The 19666-nt window shown below is 34.0% G+C and overlaps 1 protein-coding gene across 15 annotated transcripts in view; it reads left to right on the top strand.

Annotated features, from left to right (window-relative positions):
• The window catches only part of LOC109107573 (janus kinase and microtubule-interacting protein 3-like), a 40940-nt gene that overhangs the window by 6932 nt on the left and 14342 nt on the right, over window positions 1–19666 (top strand). For 8 of the 15 annotated variants that reach the window (XM_042735955.1, XM_042735964.1, XM_042735954.1 and 5 more), the window contains exons 4-6: window positions 8017–8259; window positions 9038–9280; window positions 18906–19106. In XM_042735955.1, coding sequence (XP_042591889.1) covers window positions 8017–8259; window positions 9038–9280; window positions 18906–19106 — 687 coding nt within the window. The remainder of the gene's footprint in view (window positions 1–8016; window positions 8260–9037; window positions 9281–18905; window positions 19107–19666) is intronic. The other 7 variants (XM_042735961.1, XM_042735967.1, XM_042735960.1 and 4 more) reach the window with 1 other exon arrangement.

Raw genomic sequence — 19666 nt, 5'->3', positions numbered from 1 at the left:
AATGTTCGTCAATCCTAAAAAAATGCTGCTTAATACAAAAACTATAGCATCGTATCTGTTTTTGTTCATTTTGTTTTTGCACAATCAGCATATTAGAAATATTTCTGAAGGATCTGGTTTTTGACAAAGGATGTTTTTGCTGAAATGCAGCTTTGCAATTTCAGGAATTAAATTCGTTTATACAGAATCCTGGATTAAAATGCTGCCACATACCACAAATTACTATCTTTGCAGCGTATCTTTTTCAAAAAATGTTCTTTGGTCAGCATATTAGAATGATTTCTGAAGGATCATGTGCACTCAAACCTTTGAACATGCTGAATTTTTCAGCTCTGCACATTTCCAGGAAAAAAATGCATGTTTTAATTTAACTGTATAAAATATAATACCACATATATATAATATTACAGTCTTTGCTGCATTCTTGATATATCCGCTCAATAAGTTTCAGTATACGCTCAAAAACTTCAAATATATTGGATGTGATATATAATTGTGATCGTACCTCTCACCTCTCACCCCATGTATGTGTTTCTGTGTCCGCTCAATAAGTTGCAGTATGTGTGTATATACTGCAGTGGCTCTCAAGATCAATACACACGTCAGGATGAAAATAAATGACAGCAAGGTGCTGCCAGAAAGGACTCCAGAAAGTACTGATGGCCACCAACGAGCATTCATGCTTAGAAATGATTCTGTACTGTACATTTAAATATCACACAGGATATTAATGTACCAACCCTTCTTCTTGAGCCTTTCATCATCTGAATCGTTTAAAGCAGTCACAAGGTACATCATTATTACTCTAATTAATCATCATAATATCAACCACAGTTATATTAATGCTGCTAGCACTAAGAAAATGTTGGACTGATTTTGTAAGTGCTATCAGACAATGTATAGCGGATAGAATAATGAGGTTCAATTATCTCACTGTGTGTGTGTGTGTGTGTGTGTGTGTGTATTCTGTGCACATACCTACAGAGATCCTGCTGTTGTCCTTGTTTATATTCAGGACTTTTATCTGATTCTCCTTGCTGATGCCGTACGATCTTTGATTTAAAAGTAAAGTGTAAATTATCTGGAATAATGTGTTTTTCTCCCTGTGAACATCCTTCAGCTGTGGGAGAGCTTTATTTTAGTATTCTGACCCTTGTACTGCAGAACTGAGAAAACACTCTAACAAGCCAATTACTGCCGGTCCCGAAAGTCAAACACACCGCTGTACCTTGTTTTCTGTAAAATTGCTTTTCTGATTGCAGGAACATGAAATGCAATGTTCAGGAGTGTTTCAGGCCATAGGTATTGGGGAGAAAGCGAGGGAATTTATTCATAATTTGTGATAAACAAAGAGTGTTTTTTTATTTTTAAATAGCCAAAAGTGAATCTTGAATTCTGGCCTGCGTGTGAATGAGTGATGTCTCTGAGGATCATGTTAGATTTACAGAGAGCCTGGAGAAAACAACACATGGTTATGACTGTAAAGTTCAGCCATATATAAAAATGGTTATTATTTACTCATCCTTGTTGTACCAAACACTTTCTTGTTTCCACAGAACACAAAATTAGACTTTTTTGAGATTTGTTTCCATGTTCTTTTCAATGGCACTGAAATGATTGAGGACTGAAGTATTTTAGAGTGAAAAGGAAAGTTAAATGTGTGATTTGTGAACAAATCATATATTGAGTGAGATCTTTTCAGTGAATCAGTTAACCTGATTCACAAAACCTCATATGAATGATTCATTCATGAATCAGATTGATCTGCTCGTCAAGTTCAACTCGATGACTCAGTGAATCATCAACTCACTGGAGGGAAGATTTTCAGTGACTAAGCTTCAAAGCTTGTAATATAGCACAAAATTAGTATTTTAGACTAGTTTTATGGTGCTTGTATGTCTTTTTATGAAGCTTTAAAGCTTTCGTTTCAATTTATTGTTATTGGATAGAAAAGAGTGACCAGTACAATCTTAAATTTCTCCTTTTGTGAGTGACATGCAGATGAGTAAAACTAATGACTGACTTTTTATTTATAACTATACCCATGGTTATTATAGTATTATTTATAAACAATTATAGTTTTTGTAAATTTTTTGGATGCTTTAATTTCTAAATGTAATTTAATTAATTTTTATTTCTGTTTTAATATTTCCTAGTAGTTTTAGTGCTGCATCCCAAACTTATTTCAGTTAGTTACCACTTCTTATTTTCGTTTTGAGTTTTTTTTTCTTTTCCCATTAAACTTATTTTCTTTTAAAATATTTGCTTGCATGCATGTGTGTGTCTCTCTGTGTGTGTGTCCGTGTGTTTGTGTCTGTGTGTGGTGTGTGTGTGTGTGTGTGTGTGTGTGTGTGTGTGTGTGTGTGTATAAATATTTCTTGCATTTATATTTTATTTCAGCCTTATTTCAGTGAACAAAAATATTTTAATGTTTTTAGTCACCAATAATAATAACCCCGACTATCCCTTTTATGGTAATTGTAAGATGCAATTCAAGTTAAGTGCTCTTATATAAACACCACAATTTCAAGCACAAGATGATTTCTTCGACTTGGCATGTGATTCAGAGATGAACAGTGAACGTACAGGCTTCTCAGGCCGTCAGCATGCACACCCATGAAAATAAAGATGTGGTTTTGGTGAGCACAGTGACGGAGAGATAGCACTGTGTGAGAACTGTCAGATTCTCATAGATGTGCCGTCAGACTGCTGCTAGCAGCGTGCATCAATGCAGCTATTGTGATGGGCTTCCTTAGACTGACAGTAAGAGGGGACATGGGAGCCGTCTCTACTGTTGTTAGGCCTGAATGAACAATACTCTTCATGTATGACGGAAGAGACGGTGCTGGTGTCTCACACGGCATGTCTCCATCTGTAAATAAAAACAACTTCACTTTACACTAAATAAAAAATCATATTCTTTTGAAACACACATTGCTATTATGAGTGAGAAATGTGCTTTACTTGACCCTATATATATATTTTTTTTTTTTCTTGTGAAATGCACCGTATCTGCTGAATGAAATCCAATACTTGTTTCCTGCTAATTTCTGGATGCTATTCCAAAAATGTCTGTTTTGCTGTAGCACTTCATACTTTTTTCACAAAAAATGACGTGCATTTTGTAGCAATGTTGCTTTCGACAACCATTTGCAAGGTGAAGTCTTGTTTTATTCTTTAATCACCAGAAAAACTGAGACAAAGACATGATTTCTGTCTTCCTCTCAATCTGTTTAAAAGTATTTGTTCAACTCCTGCTGTTTCTCACATGTATGGATGATTATGAAGACATTATTTTATGCCTTATCCTGATTTCAGGGTTAGAATTATTAAAAAATATATATATAAGAAAAAAAATACAAACATGACAAAGATGTTTTATAAACTGTTTATCTAAACTGACAAAAATTACAGATTTTATGAAAAAGCTCATTTATTTATTCATAAACTTGCGCTTATGCAAAGGTTTTTGACATTAAATTGAGTATTTGAACATATTTTTTCAATCCTTTGTAGATTGTTGACAAAAACCTTTGACATTTGAATGTGTTTGTTATTTTGTTAAGCGGATTTATATACAAATATAAAACTTGAAAAATCTTTATTTTTATTTTATTGAGATTTTTTTAACTCTGAGTCTGCATCATCAAATTAGTTAATAGTTGGTTATAGTTTAAGGTTGTTTTTTTTTTTTCTTCTAAAGAGTTTTCATGAGTCAAAGAGTCAAAGTTCATGGCTGTTTCCTGACCATTAGAAATAAACAGGCGGTGTTTGCTCTTGAACCTTTGAATATATGCAAATTAAGTCTGTTCTGATTGGTTAACCTACACATACTGTTGTAGTTCAAACTGTAGGATAAATTTGTACTGAATACTGTAGGTGCTGATATGCACATGTAGTTGGTCATATGTTGGTCATAAGTCATTTTTGCAGCTTTAGAAATGGTTTTTATGTACATGGGAGAGAATTTTATGTTACAGAGGTCTGTGTTTTTTGAGAAAATTGCTTTTTTTTTGGCCACTTTTTCCATTAAATATTTTTTTTTCCCTCCCCTATTTCCTGACCCCTGTTTCAGTCTCCCTCAGAGCAAAATGTCAAGATGATGTCTGTCAGGGAAGGAAGACTGAGATTCAGATGTTTTTGATGTTTTTCTATGCCGTTGTTTTATTGTTTCCTTCAAACATCAAAGACTGGCATAAAAGAGTTTCCCAACCTAGTGCAACCCTGTCTCCAGTGCACGGCCATTTGTGGATCCTTCACATTTTTGTTTTGTTTTTGGTTTGGTTTGGCTTGGTTCGATTCGATTCGGTTTGTTTTTTTTTTTTTGCCCTTTATCTTGCTGTGATAGAGAGGCCACATTACAAATAATGTGCCACAGTCTGTTCTGATAAACTGCTCCGTTTTGGTAATGTATTATTTTGCATTAAATAAAGATCTGTTCTGGGTGAATATGAGTTAATTCACAGCATTTGTGGTATAACGTTGATTACCACTGAAAATAATTTCAGTGGGTTTAAAAGCAGAAATGTGAAGCTTGACTAGTCTTTATCTATCTATCTATCTGTCTGTCTGTCTGTCTGTCTGTCTGTCTGTCTATCTATCCCTTTCATAAAACCAGTCTGTCTGTCTATCTAGTGTAAAGAAAAGTGAAGCTCGTAAAACATTCACACTATTCTTATACCATTTATATGATTGATTGATCGATCATTCATTCATTGCTCCTTTTATTAGTGTTATTATTGTATAAAACTAGTTTTGAATAAAGTACCTCTCATTTTTTTCTACCACTAGTTATTAGGATAATAATAAATGTATTGATTTTAGTCAATATTTTAAACATATTAATGAAAAATTGTGTTACTGCCTTTGCTTTACTCATGAAATAAAATAAAATTGTATGAAATGTTAAAAAAAGAAATAAAAGTAAAACGGTACTTTTTTATTTTTATGGTGTTAATAATTTCTTACGATAAAAATTAATTCAAATTTTTGAATACACACTTTGTAAGTCAGAAAATAGCCAGGTTTCCATCCAAAGTTGCGAATTTAACTTATGCGCAAAATTGGAATATTGCACAAAACATTTGCGAACAAGCACCGTTTCCATCCAATGAGTCAAAGAGAACTAAATTGTCACTTCCTGATAAACTGGCACTATACATCACTAAAAAAAGTAGGGGAAGCTACTGAATATATTCATTTTTAATACGGTTATTGCTTTCAGAGGTGGATGCTGATGTTTGGGAACGCAGTCGTTTAACAGTTCTGGGAGGCAATTATACAGAAATACTTTGATAGACTTTGCTCGGGCATTTCCGACTGACCATATATCAACATTTCAAATGCTATGGAACAAGATCGGTCTGCTGGTTAGTCAGGATTTGTTGTCCCATAGTGCAAAGTCACATTACTTTTTTGATGCGCTTGGAGGAATTTATTCATAAAATGCATTTCAATCTCCCATTATTCACACTAACCCTTGGTCAAAAACCACCTCAAATGACTACATTTTGAAAATGATAAATTATCACATGCTGTCAATAGCGCTATGAACTGATACTGAACCCTGAGCATTAATTTAAGGTCACGGCAGGCTGGTTCTTCACCAGAGGCTAATGGGATCTCGCTGACTCTCACTAGACTCGAACATCGTCTCCACATGCTCTCTTACGCTGCATTAAAATGCAAACTCCCTGTTGGCCCAAAATTACTTCTTTGCTGTTTTAATCCTTTGAAAACAGGCCAAGGTGTCCAGCGACCATCTGACCCAGTTCTGGTCCAGGGTGGTGTGGTGTCAGCCATATAATTTCACATCAGGGTTACTGCCTCCATCTGGCTGCCAGCGAGCAGAGATAGATTTATAAAAGGCAGCGGAGTAGAGACTTTTTCTGCTCTCAACATTAAAGACTTCCCTTCAGACTCCAACCTAGCTTTTTTTAGTGGTGTTTGCTAAGGCAAGCATGTCTATTATTATTGCTGCTTATTGGGTTAGGAAAGTATTCAGCTTCTTCACAGCTTGTACTACAGATATACCTAAAATTATGTGGCTTGTGGAGGAAAAGTCAATGTGCTCAGATTTACAATTCTTGATAAAATTGGCAAAATAATGTCATAGCAAAGTTTGACACATACTTTTTTTCCCAAAGGAGCTTGTGATCCTAAGTTGAAATATTTAGGAGCATATAAAAAACTGTATCCACCTTATTTTTTTCCCGTAAGAGTGGGCATTTGTAAACTGAATCTGTCTGGCTTCCGGTGTCATTCTTCCAGCTATTTTTAGCTGAACAGAACAGCTCATTTTGCTGCTTGATATTGCAAACTGGTGTTTCTTACCATATTAATTATGAACACACTGGTTTGTAGTGCAAACCCTTTGACCGTTTACTGCACTTTGTTATTCTTCTTGTTATTTCCCTACAGCGGCTAATAAACCGGAAGTCTCGCACATTTCCAGAAAAGAGTTTACTTCCGCATTGATAATGTTTATTATTTTTAATAAAGGGTTACAAGGAAACATTTACAAGAATAATGATTTAATTTATTAGAATACAATAGTAATAATAAGCTTACTGATTACTGAGCCGATACTAGTGACAACTATAGTCTATAACAGTTATATTGAATAATATGTCTTAAGTCGCTGGTGTATATTTGTAGCAATAGCCAAAAAAACACTGTATGGGTCAAAATTATCAATTTTTCTTTTATGCCAAAAATCATTAGGATATTAAGTAAAGATCATGTTCCATGAAGATATTTAGAAAATTTCCTACTGTAAATATATCAAAACTTAATTTTTGATTTGTAATATGCATTACTAAGAACTTCATTTGGACAACTTTAAAGGGGATTTTCTCTGGTTTAAATTTTTTTGCACCCTCAGATTCCAGATATTCTAACAGTTGTATCTCAGCCAAATATTATCTGATCCTAGCAAACCATACATCAATCGAAAGCTTATTTATTCAGCTTTCAGATGATGTATAAATCTCAATTTCGGATAAATGACACTTAAGAATGGTTTGGTGGTCCAGGGTCACAAATGTTACATAATAATCTTAGTCTCTTTTTTTCTTTGATAGGGCAGGCCAGATAAAAGCAAAAAGAGTTTACATTGAATTGAATGCCATATACAGTAGCATATATTATATTACATGTCACAATACTGTTTCAAAATACCAGTAATAACCAATATTTATCTTCAATTTACAAATCTCACACATTTTGAAAAGCTTGCACTGTCGAGCCCTCCGTAGTGCAGTTATTATCAAATTCTGGTACATCCTCTAATGCTGTTTCTTCTGTAAATATGTTCTTAACTGCATCAGTTTTGCCTTTGAGAATCAATACTCTTTAAAAAAAAAAAAAAAAATGTCAGATCTGTTTTTCAGGTTATGTATTGCTGACATTGAGCTCAAGTGAGTGATGTAGGTTCAATTTCATCCTTCAGTGTCTCATTGCCTTTAATTCACTAATACCTTCTCTTCTATATCTGTTTCATAAGTGCAGGGCCTAAAATATTGCTTTGTGTCTGAATTTCAAGATGGCATGTCTTTGTTCTGTTACTAACGTTGTTGTCTATTGCTTGCTTGTGGCAGCATGTGTCACATTGTGTCAGAACAGAGAGGACATGTCCTGATGTAATCCCCTTGTAGGGTCACGTCCTGACACAATAACTGTCCTATTTTTAGGACACACTCAATATATTCTCCACTGCACTGAATTGTGTAACATTGCCCACAGCTGTAGTGCAGTGTTGCATTGCATAAACAATGACTCAGTGTTCATTATACCTTATACCACATTTAATAAATTGTTTCCAAGTATTTATATTCCATGGTTTTTTTTTTTTTAGAATACTACATATAAAATATTCCTTCAACTTTACAAATATATGCAAATATATAGCACCATACTGTCAATTAAATGCATTGTTTGATTTCAGGGTTTAAAGTCTGTCAAAAGGTCTCAGAGTGATCCCTTCTATTTTAGTGAAGTTCATATCTATTTCCTCAGGTCAGTAAGCTGGAAAGGGAGAAGTCTCAGGAGGTCCGTCACGAGCAGCACAAGTCCACGGTGGTGGTGACTGAGTTAAAAGCCAAACTACACGAGGAGAAACTTCGGGAGCTCCACGGTGTTCGGGAAACACTCCTACGTCAGCACGAGTCCGAACTGGTGCGGGTCATTAAGATCAAAGATGGAGAGATCCAGAGGCTCCAGGCGCTCGTCAGTGCCCTCAGAGATGGATCCACCGATAAGGTACAATTGGCATGGAAGTAAAATGAAGTAGTTAATTTTATATTTACGGAGGTTATCATTTATTTACAGTTCCTCAAATGGCTGCAGTGTCCCATTAATACTAAATGACCACAATACAAATAAAATTAAATTAAATTAAAATTAAAAAATAAAAGCATGCATTATGAAAATAATATTTATTTTTTATAGGTATAGTTATTATAATAATAATAAGTAATAAATAAAAATATTATTAATATTATTATGTGTTTTGCCTGACTTTTAAGATTTTATAACATCAGTAAATAATCTTTTTTAATATTACATTTGTCCATTATACTGGGATTTTCGAATTACCCATACCATGTTTTTACAGATATCTTTTTGAAATATATCTTCATCATCGTCGTCATCTTTATCATCATTATTGTTAGTATGTGTTATGCAGCTGAATTTTAAAATGGCAATTCTGTTTACAATATTAATAATAATAAATAGTGATATTATTCATATTATTAATAATAATATTCTATGATTGAAATATTATTAGTAATAGTAGTATATTATGTTAGTTGAAATGCTTGCTATTACGATTTTGGCCAAAACAATTAATTAAATGAGTAGCTGTCCATGTCAGTGGAGTTGTTAAACACTTTTTAGAGACTTTCCAAATATTAAAAAAATGATAACTGATTTAAACTGTTGATATTAGAAAAACATATTGGATGTTTTGAATTGAACTTTGTTAATATTAGAAAAACGTACCGATATTGAATATAATTTACCTCTGCCGCTGCAGGTGAAGACTGCACTGATGGCGGAGGCGCGAGAGGAGTGCAGGAGGACTTTCGAAGGGGAGCGCATGCGACTGCTGCAGGAGATCTCCGAGCTGAAGCTGGTGAAGAGGCAGATGGAGGAGGCGTTAAGCGTAGCCGTTCAAGCCGACAAGATCAAAGCCGCCAAGATCCGCAGCGTCTACCATCTCCACCAGGAGGAAATCAACCGCATCAAGAGAGAGTGTGAAAGAGAGATCCGCAGACTGGTGCGTAATACGCTTTAGCACATGCACTATTAATCAACCAATTCATCTGTCAGTAAATGACTCAGTCAGTCTAAATACATACCTTTATATATACTTGCTTGGGTGGCAGCTGATAAGAAAAGCTGTTCTGGTTGAACAGAACACTTACCCCAGGTTTCTCCACAGGGACTGTCTGTGCAATTAATGTGCTGAAAGAAAATCTTTTGTTAACTGGCAGAGTTTCACACGGTTTACATGGGAAGACCACATGGGTGTTGCCATGATGGAAACAGGAAACTGGAAAAGTTCCTATTGGTCAGTCATATAATTTGATGAAAGGAATAATAACTTGCATTTATTTAGCAAAAATTCACATAATGATTACAACACACTTCTGTAAGAATTCAAGTTGCTTTACAAGTTCCATTCAATTCAAATCAGTTATTGAAGCCCCGCCCCTCAATTGTTAAGCCCTGTCCACTTTGACTATTTTTTTCTTAGACAAGCTTTGTAAGCCACCTCAACTACAGAGTTTAATGCAAAGCTTGATTTTCAGTGTTTATAAAGTGTTTGGCTATTATTCTTGTGCGGGCTGGAAGGAATTATGAAACATTTTTATGTTTTACGTTTTTACTTTAAATAAATAAATTATGCAGTAAAGTGATTTAAAAACAGCAAACACTGCAAATCAGTATCAAGGAAACCATAATTTACCTTGGAGCAAATGTGGGTGTTTTTACTGATGTTGAAACTGAGTGTAATTCCCTGCCATGCACTGTGTATTATAGCAGAAAAAATGCTGCTTATGTTCTCTCTGGGTACAAATGCTCCAGTACTGTATCTTTGGATAATTTCTGTCAAAATCCATTCAAGATGATCTGAAAACACAAGCTTTACAGTACATAGACATGTATTAGAAAGCGTAAAAGTTGTCTGAAATGGAGGGCCACAACAGTTGCTAAGGTAGTATTGGCAAGTAATGTTTCTAAGGCGGGGTTTAAAGTAAAGATTTTCCCTCCAAATCCACCACTAAAGCTTCAAAGTTTTATATCAGTTGGTTCACATTTTATATTTAGCCTTACGTGTGTATCTCAAAATGGCAGTGTGTGTCCTTGTGTACTACACTTTAAAGTGAAGCTGCTTTCTTCCCTTCAGAGCCTCTCTTGTTCTGGGCTTTTTGCCATCTGTTTTTTCCTGGAGTATGAAAATATCTCTGCAGTCAGTGGCTGCTGGTATCGATCGCTCTCGTGTGGCTGAGCGATCTACTCTATATCGCTTCAGGACTTACTAAATGTGAGAAAGACAGCACAGCGCTGAGTCAGGACTATAGATGATATGTGTAGTAGAGATGACCCAAGTGATGGAGAAGATGCAGGATGTTTCACTATTTTTTGAGAAGTATGGATATTTAGAGCTGTGTATATGGTAGATATATTTATAGGTTTACGTTTTTACATGACAGAGCAACAAAACATTGAGCAATGCTTGTTTTTACATATTTTGCTATGAATAATATAATAAAAAAAATAATGTGTCATTCAAGTAAATAGAAAATTGTTCTATTCTATTGAATTCAAGTCAATTGAACAAAATTGTGCCAAAAATATATATATATTTTTTTATTTAATTGATGTATTAGGGGTTGACCGATATGTGTTTTTCAGGGCCACTGCCGATATCGATTATTACTAATCAAGTGGACTGATAACTGATTTATATGTCTAGTGTAAAAATGAAAATTAATGAAAAAAATTCAGAATAAAAAGGCTTTGACAAAAACTTTCTTTAAATGATTTTAAAATATCTCCAATTTGTTCAAATTTGCTTTAAAAAATTTCAGATACCGATAATCGGTCAACCCCTAATATATATTTATTTATGGTGAAATGTAATTATATAAAGTTATATTAATAAATATAAATATATATTGTTTTTCATTAAATTTTTATACTACATATTGCTATATATATAATTTTATATATATTATAATGTTTTTGTTTTTCCATACATATTTATACTATATTTGCTATATAATAATCAGTTGCGTTTGTTATATTGTAGTAATTTTTATGAAAGTGACGTGAATACAGCCAAGACGTGTGACCCATACTCAGAATTCAGCATTTAACCCATGCTGCGGTGGAACGCACACGGGGAGCAGTGGGGGTTTTATGCTGCGGCGCCTGGGGCCAGTTGGGGTTGTGCTCAAGGGCACCTCAGTCGTGGTATTGCCGACCCGAGACTTGAACCCACAACCTGTCGTTTACTAGTCAAAATATCTAACCAATAATCCAAAAATTAAACATGATATTATTACCATGATATTAGATTTTGGTAGTACTTCTCACCCCCATAAACATTTATGTCCACTTGTCTGTCCCTAATCTTATACCATTCTATTAACTCATTGTAGAGCTATTGAATAAATGTTACTGGTGTATTATCTGGTGAGTTGTGAATGCAGAAGGTCTGTATGCGATTAGAGGCCTGCTTCATCGTTGTGTGTTGAGGATGTATTGATCTTTAGATTATTTATTGTATTGCAGGGCCGGCTGGGGATGTTAATCACATAATCACGTTTAGCGAGCAGGGTGGCAGGGCATGCCAAGGTGAACACGGCTTGTGTGTGTGCGCACATGTTTGCTGATACAAGTCCATGACTGTCCTTCGTGGACAGGACAGACCACCCAAACAAAAAAACAAAGCAAGCCAATCATTAGAGATTCTTGCTGAGGCAAGCACTGTTTGTGTTACCAACAAGAAAGATGCCTCAAGCCATGCAGCTGTTTGAGGAAAGGTCTAATGTCAGTTTTCTAAGCAATCAGACTTATGATTCTCATCTGGTAGAATAAAAAGAAAAAAATCAGCATGCAAGCAACCACCTACTAGAAGTCAATAACAACCCAGCATCCGCCTAGCAACGTCCTAGCAACCCAACATCAAAACAAAAAAAAAAAATAAAAGAAGATAGCAATAACATTAAACAAAAATAAAGAAAAAATAAAATGAAAGAATGAAATAGCAGAATGATGAATCACACAAGGTGTTTCCTGATTGGTCTGCTGCAGTGATGACATCAGCACCATATGAAAGGATGCCAAGCTGGCTGTAGAAATGATCTGAATGGAAGGAGAGAGACACTGTGCCTGTGTGATTTGAAATGAAAGAAACGTTTGGATCACGGTTAAATTAAATAATGGGATTTATTCTGGTCTGGGTTGAAGTGAAACATCAATCAAGGTCATTTTCTCATATTATGTGAATGTGGAAGGCCTTGGTGTATGTTCATTTATATGCGTTGTTAGTACACACTCTGAGAGTGATGTGAGGAACACACTGAATACTGAAATTGTTGGTAGGGCATCTGATGCAATCCACAGGGGAATGCTGGACACTGAAAAATTGCATATTCTCCAAAAAAGTTATAATTCTCAAAAAATGTTATATTTACATGAGAATGACTCTTTAATAAAGAAAGCTACCTAATACGGGGTGGTACCTAATACATAAATACCAAAAAAGAAATCAACCAAATACCACTTTATACCTAATACATAAATACCTAATATGTATTTATGTATTTTGCACTTTATAATAATAAAAAGAACATTGCTAGTATCTCAGCATGTAATTCCTTTTTGGATACACAGCAAATCTATTTGAGTTTTTACACTTTTTGAAAGATTTTATTTTTCATTTATTTTCATTTTGTTTATTTTTATTATTTATTTTCATTTACATATCAACCATATTAATTATTTTTAATTATTATCAATTAATCATTTATACTTTTATTTTTACTTTTATTTTTTATTTAGTTATTTATATTCATATATATCATATAGAATGTAAATAAATTCCATCTATTTTAATTTGAGTGCTTTAATTCAGTTGCTGAATTAGAATTTTTAAGTATAATCAACTTGGTTGTGCAAATCATTTGAATTGAAATGACATTAAACTGACTTAAAAATCAAGTTGAAAAAAGAAATAATAAAAAGCTGAAGTTGAAATTGCTCAACATTTTTTGATAAGTTAAAGTAATGTTAAAACATAAGCTGCCATGACTTACTGATAATATAATTTTTACAGTAAACTGCCACATAACCATAACACTCTAGCAAGCTCATAGCAGCATGTTAAAAACATTCTGAATATGGCAAAACTGCCAACCCCCCATGGTACTTTAGCAACATGGCAGTCTGTTTTTACATAAGTGAACATAAGTCACATTTTTCAACATAGTTTCTCTCTTATCATTTTATACAAGATAGATTTTGTTTATGAGTTTAATAAAGTGTGTAATATCTGCCACTAGCATCATCAGATGTAATGGCAGAACTAATAATGCATGTTAATATGTAATACTGAGTAGAAAATTGCACATCAACTTCAATAATTCATGGCAATATTTATTTTAGTGCCTTGGAAACTTGGAGTGAGACTCTCTTCATAGTTCCAATGCATTAATCCTCTGCTTGCAGATTATTAAGTATGTGTGAGTGTGAATGGACCGTGTTTAAAGGCTGGGTAAATAATATTGAGTGTGTGGATAAGGGGCCAAAAATAATTACATAGAAGAAAACGAAACCCAACACAACAAATAAAAAATAGACTCAGTCGTCTGAGGCGTTGAGATGTCAATTAGAGACGGGCTCAGACGCTCACGAGGGAAGGTGGATTACAGCTGTCCCGCCTTTTCTGAGGAGATAGCTGTGCCTCGGCCATTTGAGGGAGTTCGGATCAGCCTGGTGTATTGTTTGGAGAGGCTTTACATCATTAAATATTCTCAGAAAAACAAAAAAGTGAGCTTCTTCGAGTTTTATGTTAACAGTAATGCACAATGCACAGTAACACTAGTCCAGAAGTGATCCCATCAACAAAAGTGAGTTAAAAATGACATTATCCAATACCAATACCACCATATCTCCAATATGCAAACATATTTGTTGGTGCATGCTCCACAATTATCATGATGATGATTATTTTTATTATAATAATAATCGTTATTATTTTTGTTGTTGTTGTTACATTAATAAAAATATGAATAAATTATTATATAAAGGTTTTATATATATATATATATATATATATAATATATATATATATATATATATATATATATATATATATATTTAATTTGTATCGACACATTTCTCATCCTGTATGAAAGGCCATAAAAACATGGCCTTTACGTGTGTGCATGCGCATATATATATGTTTTTTTGGCCTTTTTTTTACAGGATGACAAATGTGTCAATAAAAAAAAAATGAATAACTGTATTTGCACTTATAATAGTATATAATAGTTTTTTTTATTATTATTTATCATTTAATTAATGGTTCTCAACCTAAATTATTTAAAGGTTTCTCTCCTTCTTTGATGTTTAATATAATATTGTTTTAGTCCAATGAGGATTCATTATGTGCAAAAACATAACAAATCAACTCACAAAAAGAACAAAAAAAATTACAAAAATCATTATAAAAAAATTCAAATGTTTATGAAATAATTATTTGAGTTATAATTATTAATGTGAGACGAAAGAGACTGGAGAGTGTTATGAAACTAGCACAGCAAACTGTCAAATATACTGTTTAGCAGCCAGAATGCTGCAGTTAACCAATCAGAATCAAGTATAGTAGGCATGATATGTAATAATAAATGCATATTCTTGCTGGTTGGCTTCACATTCAAAGCACGGCCCTATGATAATGTCATTTGATGAAGTAAAATTGAAAAATTAGGCCATTTCCACTGAGCAGCAGGGCTTGCTGTGTTCAAATCCATGTTAAGCAGCGCACCGGCAGGAGTTTGGTGTCCGTCCCTCACGGGTCTGGAGCCCTGCGGTCTGGCCCGGAGCCCGGATACTGAATGTCCACGGCTGATATTTCTTGATTAAAATAAATTCATCATGCACAATGAATCAACAAGGAAACAGTGAGGCATGTGTAATGGCATACATCATAATCAACGTATTCATGAAGCTCTTGGAAACAGTGTGTTTAAAATGCTAATGTGTTGTGTAATGGGCATTTCTTTCTCTAGAGCCGCAGGGATGCCATATAAGTGAACAGGACCTAATTTTCCCACCGAGCCATGTAGCGCTTTATATAACACAGATAAACATAGACGCACACTGAGAGTTCCTGTGAGATGCTCTGATCACCGTGGTAACGCCTACAGTGGGCGTGTCAATGTGAGTCACCTGACAGAGAGAATGAGTCGCTGAACACCAGAAAGAGATAAAAAGATGTGTACTTTCATTCTTCTTCAGTATGGTGAAGAATAATATATATATATAGTGTTTCTACAGAGATTTCAACTGAGGGGGCTTGAATGTTCAGTATAGCTAGTTGTCACAATGTTGTCTTTGTTGTTTCATTGATTGTTTTGTTTCTTCATTGTTTTACTGTTTAAATTTTGGTGAAAATGCAGTCGTTTATTTTTTTTTATTTTATTATTTTTTTCAAAAATACAGTAAACCATATTGTGCCTATTACAGTTTATATCTCACAATTCTGACTTTTTTCCTCTGGATTATGAGTTGTTTATTTTTACCATGCAACTTTGTATCTCAGAATTGTGAGAAACAAAGTAAGAGTTGTATTTATTTTTACCATGCAACTTTGTATCTCAGAATTGTGAGAAACAAAGTAAGAGTTGTAAGATGTGAACTCAGAAATGCAAGAAAGAAGTCAGAATTGAAACAGGCTTGCGCTGCGCAATATTTTTGTGGAAATCGTAATTTTTTCAGGTTTCTTCAGGGTTCAAGGTTCAGAAGAATAGCATTTGAAATTAAGATCATCTGTAACATTTTAAATGTCTTTATTGTCAAGTTTGATTGATTGGCTTGAAAAAAAAAAACAGCAACATTAATTTCTTTATTCTTGTTTTTAAAGTTGAGTGCGATTCAGTGAATGGTACCTTTTCTCTCCGGATATAAATATTCATTAGGTTATTTTGTAGAAAGATATGTGTCTGTACAAAAATAGATTTTTGAAAATAAACCTGAAAAATATTCACTGGAGTAAAAAGTGTGACAACTAGCCACAGTCTCTTCCTTTTCAGTAAGAGTTTGAAAGAATTTATCAGTTCATCAGTTCACACTTTATACTTAACTGTCAAAGATATTCAGCTAATTACCATATCCATGCCGGTTTTAGAAATCTTATGCAGTGTTTGAATCAGTGCATAACTGGAATGTAATGCTTCTTTTGAACTGCTGTTCAATGTCTGTGTGAACTATTTCTAGACCGTACATGAGGCCATTTTTCCAGTTAGGTGATTTATTAGAGCTGTGATTTGTGAAAGGTCAGCCTAAAGATTTTCCATTTGCATGTTCAAACGTAAAAGGAATTGTAAAAGTCTAATAGTTCACTCACAGAGAACTGAATACTGGTACAGTAGCTATAATATAAATGGATGTGCTTATTTGAGAGGGAGAACATCAAGGCAGAGAAGCAAGCAGCGCAGTTCATTTCTTGTAGTGGTGCTTCTTTTTGCTGCTGTTTAGTTGCTGTGAGGAGTTTATGAAATGGATTTATACTTTCTCTTACTGATACACAAGTTCGATGGGATCACTTTGTTCCTAAAGACGTGGTGCGTGCTCTGAGTGTCAGAACACATCCAATAGCACAGAAACGCCTGATTCTCTACAGGTTGTGTAGGTGTGTAGAAGCACTTTTACAAGGATTTATGTTGCATGTTGACTCCTATACTTTATACCATTTATGCAATCTAAGAAAAAGAAAAAAAAGACCGCTGAAACTGTTCAAAAGGTACTAATATGTACACTTTAGGTATTAAAATGAGTTCTTCCCCATTGACAGCTTTTGGAAATAAATCTTAAAGGTGCACTTATATATGTATATATACAAACCCGATTCCAAAAAAGTTGGGACACTGTAGTGTATATAACCCGATATAAAAAGTTGGGACACTGTGTTGTGGAATGAATGCAATGATGTGTAAGTTTCAAATATCATATTTATTCATATACAACATAGATGATATAATGTTTAAACTGAGATTAATGTATCATTTTAAGGGAAAAAAATAAGTATTTTATATCCATGGCATCAACACATCTCAAAAAGTTGGTACATATTCATATTTATACTGTATATATATTCCTATATATTATATACGTCTGGGGACTGAGTGAGACAATTGCTCAAGTATAGGAATAGGAAATGTTGTCCCATTCTTGTCTAATACAGGCTTCTAGTTGCTCAACTGTCTTAGGTCTTCTTTGTCGCATCTTCCTCTTTATGAGGGCCAACTGTTGTCTATGGTGACGTGAAAGTCTGGGGGCCTGCAGGCTGGCCATATTCAGTACCTGTATCTTCTTCTACACAGCCATGTGATGTTGTAATGATTAGTAAAAACAGTCTAATCATGTTGGAAAAGCAAGGTCGGTGTGAAAGAGACGACGTTTGGATGGTCAGCATGTTGTTCCTAGAGCTTGGATAAACCTTTCCAGCATTGATGGTGGCCCTAGACTAAACCATTAAACTAATGCCATATTCTTGCAACCCCCGATACCATCAGAGTATTGTACTGAGCGCTTTTGGGTTCATTTTCATGTAAGTTACATGGCGTGATGTTCTAAAAAAAAAAAAAAAAAATCTGAAAAAATCCATAAAAATGAGCCTTGGTCCCATATAAACCTGTACAGGACATGTTTATGGATTTTGGGAAATAAAGATGCAAATAAAAATAGACCAATGATTAAAACTTAAACCATAAAAAGAAAATAAAAAAAGCCCATTCTGTGATACTGGATTATATATTATTGGAATAAGCTGGGAAAAGGGCCTATATCCCATATATTATATTCCATATGTTTATGGAATATAATATATGGAATATATCATCATTATTCTTATTTTTTGTCAGCTAGTCACCAAGGCAACATTTTTCTTATTTTCATTTAGTTTTCTTTGATTTACTAAAATAGCATACTAAATGGGGGAATGGTTCCTAGGGGGGATGAATGACTTAATGAATTACATTAATAAACTATAAAAATTCTGTTACTTGAAATACCTAATAAGAAACATTGGTCCTCCAGCTGTTATTGTATGTGGGTGTTGTTCCCGTGTGTGTGCTGTGTGTGTGTATTGAGCTCAGATAGTTGCCAAAGGAGGACAATATTCATGACATTTAAAAATGTCTCATTTTTGATATCATAGTTAATCCTTAGTGAATCATAGTTTAGATGTACCAAAAAAATTCCTTTCCTTTTTTACTGACAGTAAAAACTTAAAATTAATAAAAATATTCTATGAAGACAAAACAAAAGAATATATACGATTTAAGGATATATATATATAGATATATATATATATACATATATATATATTTATATTATTAGTTCTATATATATTTGTAGTATATTAAAAATGCTAAAACTAACTAAAATGGAAAATATAAAAATAAAAACTAATTCAAAATCAAGTCTATAACAATATCTCCGTGATTATAAAATAACCCTGGACTGCTGTGTGATTTTCTGTCCTGAGTGAACGTGGTAACTGTGTTTCCTCCTGCGGTCTGCCGGTCATGTTTTATATATACTTACTGCGACTGTGTCCCGTTTAAGGCAGAATGTGTGTGACTCTGCTGTGTTCTGTCCTGTAGATGGATGAGATTAAACTAAAGGAGCGTGCTGTCTGTGGGCTGGAGAGAGAGCTCAGCGCTCAGGCGGGCCACACGTGGAAACTACAGCAGCAGAAACAGGCTGTAGACACTCAGCTGGCCCTGCTGCGAGACTCCAGCCCCAGACGAGAGGGCCCTTATTTACCCACTGCAGGGGACGCAGCAGAGAACACAGCTAACCCTGTAAGCACCTCTCCTTCATTACTAAACCTCGCCGCTTGCTGCACTTCTGCTTTCATTCTGCTCACCTGCTCGGATCCGTTTTCCTCAACCCAGATTTAGAGCAAAATAAAGCACAACAGTCTGTTTTCAAAAAGTCTCATTCATATTCTCCATAAACTGCTTTTGAGCAATAACATGTAAAGTCTCCAAGACAGATTTTGTTTTTGTTTTTTTTGTTTTGTTTTGTTTTGTTTTGTTTTGTTTTGTTTTGTTTTGTGTTTTGTGTTTTGTGTTTTGTTTTGTTTTGTTTGAAAGAAATTAATACTTTTATTAATCAAAAAACCCATTCAATGAACAGTAAAGACATTTATAATGTTACAAAAGGTATCTGTTAATTAAAGAACCAGCAAATCAGCATATTAAAATGATTTTTAAGCATCATTTGACAATGAAAACTGGAGTAATGATGCTGAAATCTCAGCTTTACCATCACAGGATTAAATTACATTTAAAAATATATTCAAATAGAAAATAATTATATCAAATTGTAATAATATTTCACAATATTACTGTTTTTTCTG

This window comes from Cyprinus carpio, chromosome B12 (genome assembly GCF_018340385.1).
Source record: "Cyprinus carpio isolate SPL01 chromosome B12, ASM1834038v1, whole genome shotgun sequence".
Taxonomy (NCBI): Eukaryota; Metazoa; Chordata; class Actinopteri; order Cypriniformes; family Cyprinidae; genus Cyprinus; species Cyprinus carpio.
The sequence above is the reverse complement of the archived record's forward strand: the minus strand, read 5'-3'. Positions and strand labels throughout refer to the sequence as shown.